The sequence below is a fragment of the Sinocyclocheilus rhinocerous genome, unplaced genomic scaffold (genome assembly GCF_001515625.1).
Source record: "Sinocyclocheilus rhinocerous isolate Xijiao unplaced genomic scaffold, SAMN03320098_v1.1 scaffold998, whole genome shotgun sequence".
In the NCBI taxonomy this organism is placed as follows: domain Eukaryota; kingdom Metazoa; phylum Chordata; class Actinopteri; order Cypriniformes; family Cyprinidae; genus Sinocyclocheilus; species Sinocyclocheilus rhinocerous.
The window spans coordinates 289,866-301,898 of NW_015662265.1; the positions used below are offsets into that span (position 1 = coordinate 289,866).

At 36.3% G+C, this 12,033-nt stretch overlaps 1 protein-coding gene across 1 annotated transcript in view; it reads left to right on the forward strand.

Annotated features, from left to right (window-relative positions):
- The window catches only part of LOC107728013 (regulatory-associated protein of mTOR-like), a 319,255-nt gene that overhangs the window by 289,429 nt on the left and 17,793 nt on the right, over window positions 1–12,033 (forward strand). Inside the window, exons 22-25 of the mRNA XM_016538066.1 lie at window positions 6,636–6,741; window positions 7,754–7,868; window positions 10,669–10,793; window positions 10,890–10,991. Of these exons, the coding sequence (XP_016393552.1) occupies window positions 6,636–6,741; window positions 7,754–7,868; window positions 10,669–10,793; window positions 10,890–10,991 (448 nt within the window). The remainder of the gene's footprint in view (window positions 1–6,635; window positions 6,742–7,753; window positions 7,869–10,668; window positions 10,794–10,889; window positions 10,992–12,033) is intronic.

Consider the following 12,033-nt stretch of genomic DNA (forward strand, 5'->3'; position numbering starts at 1 on the left):
TTAATTTTTTTTTTTTTTTTTGCGTTTCCCTTACCAAATATCGTATCTTGTCAGCAATAACCTGTCCATGGACTTTTTTGATTACTGCCAGTTTAAGTGCTGGCGATGCAATGTTGCCAGATATTGCTATTAAAATAAACAAAAACCTATAAATAAATAAAAATAAAAAACCGAAAATATTTAAAATCTTTTGCAAATTAGATAAGATAAAGATATCGCTGACCCCAAACCGTGACTTCCTACTTTATTAACTTTTTAAGTGTCAAATTAAGTGGAAAAGAAAAGTCAAAAAACGCTTATAATGTGCCCGCGCCCTCAATCACAACTCTCTCAAGCCTCGTTCACTCCGCCAGTGTCTCGCAGCGACCATTTTTATACCACGGACGCTAAACATTCTGAATTAAACTGAATTATACATGCAGACAATCATATGAGGAGTTTAACAGCGAATTAGTCATTCAGAGAACAAATTTTATTTTTGAACATGAAAAATTTACCTAGGTCCGGACCTCGGTAACCTCATAGCTGGCTACGGGCCTGGTCATGGTGAGATTATAGGTTTCTTCAATCTAAAAAAAACAAGAATCGAAAACAACAGTGAGGAATCGATTCTTGGAATTAATTCCTGAACCAGGAATCGGAATCAGACTCGATTCCAAAAATTTCGGAATCTTCTTCTTCTTCTTATGATGTTTAATGGCGGTTGGCAAACCAGCTTTTGGTGCATATTCCGCCACCTACTGGGATGGAGTGTGTTCCTTTTACGATTTTCCACTAAAGTCCAATTACTATTTTCAGTACTTTCTAATTCCCCGCCATCCATTCCATCCGTCTCCGGATCACTTCCTGAATCTACACAACTTCCTTCCATCACCACCTCAGTCACACCCCAGTGTTGCCACCGCCTTCCTGTCAAAAATTTCGGAATCGAACAACCCTATACTGTATACACACAGAAACTTCATGGCAACCTGTCAAAATAAAAGTACGGTTTAACATGTAACAGAAATATATTACCCTTATATTACTTTTGTACAGTATAATGTACATCTTTAAATATTCCATTTTCTATCAAATTTAAATAAAACAATTAAATTATAAAAATAAATATTACAACCAGATTAATCACTTAATTGTAGAAAAAATAATACAATGATTAGCCTATTAAAAATGTTTTAAAGGAATAGCCTATTATTCACACAATTTTTCTTCCATGTATTAATTTCAATAGTAAACCTCAGTTTGTTTGCCACAAAATAAGTGTTTAATTTTATTTTGATTTAAAATTAATGTTTAATGCCTTCATTTGATTTTCAGAAAAATTAAAAAAAGAATTTCTGGGGGAAAAAGAAAGAAAAAGTTTGTAGGGCCCTATTGTTCAAAATGTTGAAATTGAGACTTTTGGACTTATTTTTTCACTGAAATAAAATTCCACCGTTAGGGATGTGACATTTGCAGTCAAAACCTGAAATGGGTATAAATTATATTTATTACCAATATATTGAACCATCTCTTTATGTTTTTCTAAACTGCTTAAAATATAGTCCAGACATCAGAAAAGTATCAATCTATAAACATGTTTGTTTTATATTTTAAATGAGGGAAAAACACATGCGTTATGGACGTGACAAAAAATAAAGACATGGAGTTTCTGGGAGACAACATAGGCTATTTTGTAGAGTTTCTGCGATTTACAGTGCACAAACCAGAAGCAACAATATCTACCGAATGGAGAAGGGTTGGGTATTTACAAAGCATAAAATATCAATTTTGTTTAAATTTTCGTTTTTGTGTTTCACAGGAAAAGTCAATGTTACGCACGTGACATCTCTCTGTTACGGACGTGACCGTTCTGAAAGCGGAATTTATCCGACTATGAAAACGCCTATAAAAATGCTTTAAAACTTTAACAGAGACGTCTAGTGGGTATTTAATAGGGCTGCCCCCCACTAAAGATTTATCTAGTTGACTCTAGTCGTTCGTCTAAGCCATTAGGCTATTCAACTAATCGCGCATTTATATTAAATCAATAGGCCTACTAATCCATAATGAGCTTCAATATTCTGCGCTCAAGCACACGTATAAAGTTTGCCACAAAGCACAGGCAAAAGTAGCCTAATGATTATTAATGTATAGAAAAAGGAGACATTTTAATTATTTATTAATAAACTAATGTTTTCTTCTCGGCTGCAAGATGAAATTCACGGTTCTGACTCTCATCTCAATAGCCTACTGGACGCGCCTTTAGAGAGAAATGCAACCTTCATACATAATCAGGGAGTGTTTAATTTTGTTTTTAATTGGTTAGTTTAAAAGTAGACATTTCAACATTTATATAGATATATTTCTCTATGTGAGAGACACATTCTGAGTTTTGGTTCTTTTTGGAGACACGCTCCAGTTCACAGAGAGAGAGAGATTGCAGAAGCGCATCCTGTTTGTTTTCTTTGTTTTACAAAAGCACAACGTTTTGTTGTTATTATGAATTTACATAAATAAAATCAGTTTCGAATTGATTTTAAGTTGTTTCATTATTAGGAAAAAAAATGCAAGTGATCGCGCGGGCGCCTCCCTTTTTAATGCATGCACATTAATATTCCGCACAAACATTTGAACACGGGCCAAAAATATAGCACATTTATAGCCTATAGGTTAATGCTAGAGTTTGTAATCCACATTAAAATAAATCCTCACCAGTCTACATCCGAGACAGATGCAGTTATAACCTATAATTTGAAGGCTATTTGACGTTTTAAAATGATTTAACTGACCAACGCCGCTCCAATTCGTTGATCATATTGTTGATCAAGATTAAACGGATGCCGCTGAAAAAAAATGTTAATGACTTGCTTATGCATTAAATAACTGAGATGCAAAACAGGTTAAATAAAATATTCTAAATATATGATAGGCCTTTTGAACAAATATATACGAATTTATACGACTAGGAAATGCGTATAAAATGCTTTAAAAACTTTAACAGAGATAGAGGGTATTTTAATAGGGCTGCCCCCCACTAAAGATTTTTCCAGTTAGTAGTCGTTCATTTAAGCCATTACTAATCGCATGTTTATATTAAATTAACATAATACTCCATAATTCCGCGCTCAAGTACACGCATAAAGTTTGCCACAAAGCACAGGCAAAAGTAGCCTAATGATTATGAATAAAGGAGACATTTTAATTATTTATTAATAAAATAATGTTTTCTGAGTCCTTGTCGGCTGCAAAGATGAAATTCATGAAATCTCCACTGGACGCGCCTTTAGAGAGAAATGCATTCACAGATTACATAATCAGGGAGTAGGCCTAGTCTATTTGATTTCATTTTGAATTGGTTCGTTTGAAAGTAGACAAGCTTTCTTTAGATATATTTCTCATGTAGCCTATGTAAGGCACCCCAATTTTAAGATGTTTCATTATCAAGAAAAAAATGCAAGTGATCGCGCAGGCTCCTCCCTGTCATGCTTGAGCATTCATTCTTTTCCGCACAAACATTTGAATATTAATAATAGACTAGAGCACATTTATATTAGGTTAACGCTAGAGTGTGGGATCCGCATTAAAATAAATAAAATAATTAATAAATAAAATAGATGCAGTTATAACCTGCAAATTGAAGGCTATTTGACGTTTTAAAATGATCTAATAACAGGCTGATGCCGCTCCAATTCGTTGATGTTGTTGATCAAGATTAAATTGTGGCAGTCATAAACTTGTTTTAATGACTCTCATAAACGTGTTTTAATAAATCGTTATACATTAAATAATAAAGATACTAAACGGGTTAAGTTAAATATGCTGAATATATATTGTACAAATATTTATAAAAAGTTAAGACTGCAAATAAGATTACAGTTTCACATTTTGCATCTGCATAACATAGTCTCACTCAGCAGCATGCGCGCCGAACACGCAAAATCTTGCTCTCTGCTTGAATGCAGCGCAGATAGCGACAAGTTATTTGAAACACATAAAATGTTTAAAGAAGATAATATTGACAATGAACATTATGACAATTGAAAAAGTTTTGTCGATATCTACTTCCAGAGTTTAGCTCCAACCTTGATCAAACATAATGTTTTTTGTAATTACACAGAGAGTAAAGTACCGAAATTCAGGTACCGATACTGGTACCATACCGGTTAAAATGTGAACGGTACCCAACCCTACTTAACACAGTCTGCTGCTGCATCAAGAAATGCAACTTGTAACACTGTTACTTTAGGAGAAAGCTATACATCAATTCTATGCAGTGATGCCACCAGGGTTCTCTGGGCCAGAGCTCATCTCAGATAGTCAAAAAGACAGTGAAAATGTGTGCTGTACTCAGATGAGTCCACATTTAAAAAAATGGAATTTCTAATAATAAATTTGATGGTTATTATGTAATTACAGAATAATTATTATAGTTCCCTCTTGAGTCAATTACAAAATAATACTTTGTCTATGTATTATATATATATATTAAATATTGTGTAAATGTTTTTTATTTAATTTAATCAGTTTTGTATGTCATTATATTATATTAAAGATTTATCTATTTGTATTATATTCGGTATCATCCACCCTGCTCTCTAAATATCATAATGGATCGGTCATTAAAAAAATCCATATTGTTCAACCTCTACTTACAACAGTTCATAACAAAGCAAGTGTTCTTGGGGTTCCCTGATAAAAAAGGAACAGCATATACAACTCATATGTGCAGTAATTCAGAAAGTGTACTAAACAGAGAGCAGTCTGGACATAAGTTTGAAATGTGCATAATGGAATACAAAGATAAGAGCACTTTGAGTGCAAACTGAAAAATCCATCTTGAGAGAAGAGCTCTATTCCAGTCTATTCGAGTGATGGGTGTGATAAGTGCATATTGCTGGTGACTTGACTATGTGTGAGTGTTTGCATGCGATGGAATAATACCGGCTCTAGAGGAGACCATTAACTCTGACATATTCACAGTCCCAGCTGAGCAAGTAATCACATGTACAAGCTCACTGCTTCATTTCCATGGAAAAACAAATTATTGATTCTCATTAAGAGATTGATATGGCGCCCCAGAGCTGCAGGAAGAGAGACAGGTGTGATTTCTTACCCTGCTTGAGCAGCTTGGACTTAGGCTTGCAGCATGGGATCTGCTCTTCCCTGGAGCTCCTATCTGGAAGACTGGATCGATCAGGGCTAATTAGCTGGGGCTGTGATTCTCTCTCTCAGGGCTTCAGCTCTATTTGTGCATGAATTGAATACTTTATTTATCTTGTTTTGCGGTTTTCTCATTCTTACAAATGGAGAGGCAGAGTTTGGGGAGAGGAAGAAAGAACATCAGTCACACTTTTTAGAAATTTAACAGACATGTGAAAGTATGGAGAGAGTGAGAGACTACAGTTTAGATGCTTTTTTAGAGAGAAAAAACTGTTAGCCTTTATTATCGTATTTCTTGAAATTTGATAATATCCTTGATTCTGTTATTTTCCACTTTATTACTGTGAAGTTGCTTTGAAACAATCTGTATTGTTTAAAGAACTTTATCTAGGTAATTTGACTTTACACAATTACAGCCTCTGGAGTTTCTGTTCTCACAACTGTCAAACCCAGGTGCATGTGTGCATTTGAATTTTTATGGTTTTAAAAACGGCTCATTCTAACACGCCCCCGCATGTCTACGTCACGATGTGGGAAGATTTGCATAACGCAATGTGTTCACGCAAAGAAAGAAGGTGTAACTTTGATTCTCGCTGTAGTATTGTTGCTGCCGCCGCTGCCATGTTGTGGAGACGCAGTGTGTGTAGTTGTGAAAGCGAAACTACTTGGTTTGGCCTTCCAAAAGAGGACACAACTAGAAATCAGTGGTTAAGTTGTATTTACAACACTGTTCCAGAACAGTTCAAACCAAATATTCAGATGTGTGCAGCGCGTTTTATGGAGGACGAGGACTGTTTACTGGGAGAGTATAGCCTACAATGCCGGTGTCTGTTTCTATAAAGTGGGGCAATTCCAACTTTGCAAGGACAGTCTGGCGCTTCTGACTCACAGTCTGTAAGTACGTTTTCATATTTAAAGGATTTGCCACTGACGATTCAAACGCGAGTTTTGAGCAGTGTAGAGTAGCGCTTGTTGTTTGTCGTTTCTCCGATCACAAATGCAGACATGGTTTTATGTTTACACAGCGCGATACGCAACGCAACGCGTAAAAAGACAGTATAAGTCATTATAATCAGTAATTATGTCCCCACACTGGATGCAACAAATGCCTCATTTATAATGGGTTTTAATGTTTTTGTCTCGTCGCTCTGGGATATGGCATCACAGTATGGTAGGGGTGTAACATATCCTTCACACGATTGAGGTATTCAGCCAATCACAATGCACTGGATAGCTGGCCAATCAGAGCACACCTCGCTTTTTAGACCGATGAGCTTTGTAAAAATTTCAGAAAGGCGGGGCATAGAGGGGAAACAATAATGTACAGTATGTGGCAAATAATATGTTTTTTTAACCTTAAACCGCATAAATACATTTCATTACACCAAATACACAAAATAATGTTCTTTTTAGCAGCATCATTTGACCCCTTTAAACAGGTTGACTCTGTCTGTGCTATATCATTTAAAATTTAATTCTTTCTTCTCTTTCAGATTCCAGAGGAGCATGATTTGGAGAGTCAGGTTCGTAAGGAGAGAGAGTGGAGATTCTTACGCAACGCACGAGTACGCAGAAAAAGCCAACACATCACTCAAAGAGGTACTGGTTTCCAACTGTCAAACTGCATGAAATTGCTGTCTTAATTTAGCCAGTTCTAGTCATATATGCTCATAACATATACATATATTTAGCAAAAGTTGCAGATGCTAATATCATTTCACTCAAGTCTACAGCAGGAATGTTTCTAGCCTTTCATCAATACTGGGGCACAGACCACCCCAAAAAATCTAAAAAGTGTCCCCAATTTATTTATTTATTTATTTTTTATATTTCAGTGGATTTAGCATCTAAAATAGAACTTGCGATATAACTTAGTGTGTTTAAAGGGCTGTCATTTAATCAATATTTATTTTTAGTAATATTTTTTTGGGGACAGTGTTATTTCACTGGGGCTTGTGACCCAGCAAAAAGGGTCTAGCGACACCCCTGGTCTGCAGTAAACCTTTATCAGGAATGCTTTTAATCTCTGTACATTAGATCCTTTTTATATAATGTGGATTTCACAATAATAATTTAATGATAAAATAATATAAATATAATGTGGATTTCACAAGTGAAACTGGGTGAACCAGTTATATGCTGTAGTTTTTGTGTGTAAAAGCCCCAAGCTTAAAAGAAAGCAATGTGCTTGGCTCCCTGTCTGAAGTCAGCGGAGTCTCAAACGGAATGGCTAACATGCTTACGTCAGTGCCGGCACGCATACACACAAGTGCGCAGGACTGATTGCGTCAGAGCGGAGGATCCTGCTCACTCTCGTGTGTCTTTCTCCTTTCATCACTCTCTCCGCCATCCTCCTCTCTGAAGCCGAGAGTGGGGCTGCCCTCATTCAGTCTAGCTGGAGGAACTGAATCAAATCCTGAATTCCCTCTGAGTTCCCTTCATGCATATTTTTTCTCTGATCTGCAATTCTCACACTGAAGTTCAGTAGTGTCACCCTTATTCATTTTCCTCAAAAACTTGTAAACCAAAAGACTGCTGTGGTCATTAGTAAAGCTCAAAATTGCACTAATTAAACCTGTTCTTAACTGGTCTATCCCTCTTGTGATTTTAGGAGTGACACGGTTAGATGATCAGATCTTCATTAACAGAAACCCAGGTGTTCCATCAGTGGTGAAGTTTCATCCATTTAACCCCTGCATCGCTGTAGCTGATAAAGACTCAATCTGGTGAGTGACTATAACATACACAACCACATTCATCTACAACCAAAACTCTTTGAAAGAGAAGCATGCATAAGCAAGCATGCTCTTCTCTGTTACAACTTGAGAATATGAGTGTGCCAAGACAGATATTTTAATACTGTCCGTTTTAAACCTCATTTATAAAAATGCTCATGGAGTTTTAAAGCGAAATGTTCAGGCCATCTCTGTTGTGTTGTACATGCTTAAAATTGAAAATATAAGAGGTAAATATTGCCGTTTGTTACCGTGTATTGGTACATTGTTGCAAATAAATAAAAATGATTAAATATAACTCATAAATCATGCCCTGATTATTAGATTATTAGATATAGATATAAATCATGCCCTGGTTATTTTTTAACAAAAGTTAGCAATATTGGCCAGCCATATTACTCATATGTGTAACCTATATTGTAACATATATTTTCAGAGATGTGATTTTTCGGATTTCCTTATTTTCCAACCTCTGAGGGACGACCCATGTGATTCGCGTAGATCCGAGTTTTTTTTTTTTTTTTTTTCAGTTTTGGGATTTTTTTGAAAAGCGTTCAAATGATTCAAAGCGCCAAACGCGAGTAGAATCAGCGCTGAAACGTGTTACTCATAAAAGCTGTCATAAAATTTGCAACTGTTGTGATGTAATTATATAATAGGCTGTAGTCTGACGCGCTACATGTCTGCTGTTAGAGTACTGTTTTTTGTTTCGATTCACGGTTAGTGCTAGCTGCGCTGCGCTTGGTTTGAGCCGCTAAGGGGCCATTCACATGTCGCGCCTAAAAACGCGTGGAAAACGCTAGGCGCGCCAGTTATGTGAACGGCCCCTCGATGCGTCCGCGTCTTCATGGAGAGCGCAGGTCATGGTTGCTTACCAACGGCAGACGCTGGTTAGGCACGCGTTCCACGCGTTTTAAGGCCTAAAAACGCGTGGAAAACGCTAGGCGCGCCGCTTTCTGCTTTTTTCCAAAGCGTTTGGGCACTTGCGCTCCGGAGGCGTCTGCCGTTGCTAAGAAACCATGACCTGCCTCTCCATGAAGACGCGGAAGTTCTTGTCACATGACCCGCGGTGCGCTTGCGGAATTCTGAAAAGTTGAAATGTTTTTATCTCCGATCCGACGATGGCTGCTCGCATGTCTAACAGACATTTCTTGTTGGATGACGGACCATCACCTTCAACTCAACCTGGCTAAGACAGAACTGCTTGTGGTTTCAACAAACCCATCACTTTATCAAAATTTCACCATCCAGTTAGGCTCATCAACCATAACTCCTTCAAAAACAGCTAGAAACCTTGGAGTTGTGATTGACGATAAGCTGCATTTCTCAGACCACATTGCTAAAACGGCCCGGTCCTGCAGATTTGCTTTATACAACACTAGGAAGATCAGGCCCTTTCTTTCAGAATTGTCCTCATTTGTAAGTCGCTTTGGATAAAAGCGTCTGCTAAATGACTCATTTGCATTTGGGAACGCAACATTCGTCATTAGAAACGTTTATAAATCTGCTGTTGTTTACAAGGAGAAGTTTCAGTGTCGCATAATCCTTCAGAAATCACTCTAATATGCTGATTTGCTGCTCAAGAAACATTTCTCATTATTATCAATATTAAAAACAGTTTTGCTGCTTAATATTTTTGTGGAAACAATGATAACACTCAAACATTTGTATAAGATTTTTTTTTTTTAAAAGAGAGAGCAATTAATAATTTTATTCATCATGCATGAAAGTGATAAAAAGTGAGTGAAGACATTTAAAATGATTTCTATTTAATAAATGCATTAACAAATTTAATTAATAGGCTATATTTGATAAATGCAAATAAATGCTGTTCATTAAACTTTATATTTATCAAAAAATCCTGAAAAATAAAGTGTATCACCATTTCCGCTCAAAATATGAAGCAGCAAAATTGTTTTCAACATTGATAATAATCAGAAATGTTTCTCGAGAGTCAAATAAATTGTAATAATTTCTAAAAGATCATGTGACACTGAAAACTGGAGTAGCCTAATGATGAAGAAAAATCTGCTTTGCATCACAGGAATAACATTACATTTTATAATATATTAAAATTGAAAACCGTTTTTTTAATTATTTTTTTTATAATATTTCACAATATTGCTGTTTTGTTTGGTTTTGTACTTTATTTTGATCAAATAAATTCAGCCTTGATGAGCAGAAGATATTTATTTTAAAATCATTAATAATTGTAATGTTTCCAAAATTTTGGCAGGTACTTATAAAAATTCTATATACTTTACTGTATAATATATTATTGTACTTTATTATAATATATTGTATTATATTGTTATCATGATTAATAAATGCTGCTTTTTATTTTTTGAAGGACAATAGTATGTATTACAATATAAGATATATATTTTAATGTGCTAAAATATATTTTTTTAATAATAAGTGCTGGGGATAAGTATAACTAACATGCCAAATACATGTCACTAGACTTGTGGCGTGGTCAGGTTTTACTTCTTTTTTTGTCTCTAGCTGATCACATGCCTGTATTTTGTAATGTTATCTGTTCATTAGTGACATGTATTTGGCATGTTAGTTATACTTGTCAGTAGGGTTGCAAAGGGGTGGAAAATTTCCGGAAACTTTCCAAAAATCCCTAGAAGATTCCTAAAAATCCTGGAAAGTTTTCCACCTTTTTGCAAACCTACTTGTCAGTTATGCTAATATTCTTCCTGAACTCAAACTATAAATCTAGCTAGATGTGCATAGAGAGGCATTGTGAACTATTACAACTGTGTTCTGTGTATGTGTTGAACAGTTTTTGGGACTGGGAGAAAGGAGAGAGGTTGGATTATTTCTACAATGGGAACCCACGATACACACGCATTACAGCTATGGAGTACCTTAATGGGCATGACTGCTCTCTCCTCCTCACTGCCTCTGGTCAGTTCATCTACTATTCATGTTGAAGCACACTTTTATCGGTTCTCATGTTTGTCGCTTTCTGTGCTGACTTGCTCCATGCCACTTTTTGTGCAGATGATGGAGCTTTGCGAATTTGGAAGAACTTTGCTGACCAGAGGAATCCAGAGATGGTCACAGCGTGGCAGGGGCTGTCCGACATGCTGCCCACTACACGAGGTTTGCTTTCACACTCATACAATCTCTGTGCGAATACTGCTCTTCTTCTGTCATTTGAGTTTCTTTTCCCCCGTTTACTCTCTGCTCGGCCAGTGTTTGGAAAAAGCTGTCGGAATCTCCAGTCTTCCTGCATGACGCGGGGCTGTAGAGACGCCCATGGGTGCTCTGGTATGAAAGCAGAATGTTGGTCATTATATTAGTTGTAGTTTTGTGGCTCTCTTTCAAAATTCTTTAGTTTGCTGTTATATAAGACAAATTGGCAGTTGTGTTTATTTCACAATTGTTTGTGTTGGACAACATTTGTGTAGTATTTATTACCCTTACTGGAACTTTTGCTATTTTGGGGTATGCATATAATTTATATAACATGTTAATAATTGGCTTGCTTATGTTAGATGCATTTATATTTTTTCAGTTATGCTTCTCAATTTTCCGTGATTAATATTAGTTCCATCCCTACTTTTTTTCTGTATGTGGACAGACTGAAAATCTAATGAAAACTTTAAAACTCAGATCACTGCCAAACAATTGTTTTTGCGTCTGTCGAAGAAGTTAAGCCTCTTGATTTCAGATTGCAAAACTGATAAGACTAAACCAAATAATATTATAGTGCAAGTGCCTTTTCATTATTCCAGGTGAATGATATTAGAACAAGACAAGTCTTATAGATAGTGGAGCTTACCTGCTTCATCTGTTGTATCTAGAGAAAATGGTGTCATAGCCTGGTTATTCTTGGTGAGATTTTGAGAAATTAAATTGCACATTGAAATGAGCTGAAGGACGCGTCTGAGTCAAACTAGGACTGACATTAGTTGTCAGCAGTGGGGCTTATCATAACCTATTAGTTAAACCCAGTTAGACTCACAGACACACAGATTTTTTCCCCCAGCTGCTCTGTGTGTATGTGGGGTGCGGACGCGTCTGAGGACTGACATTAGTTGTCAGCAGTGGGGCTTATCATAACCTATTAGTTAAACCCAGTTAACCCAGTTAACACACAGATTTTTTCCCCCAGCTGCTCTGTGTGTATGTGGGGTGGGGT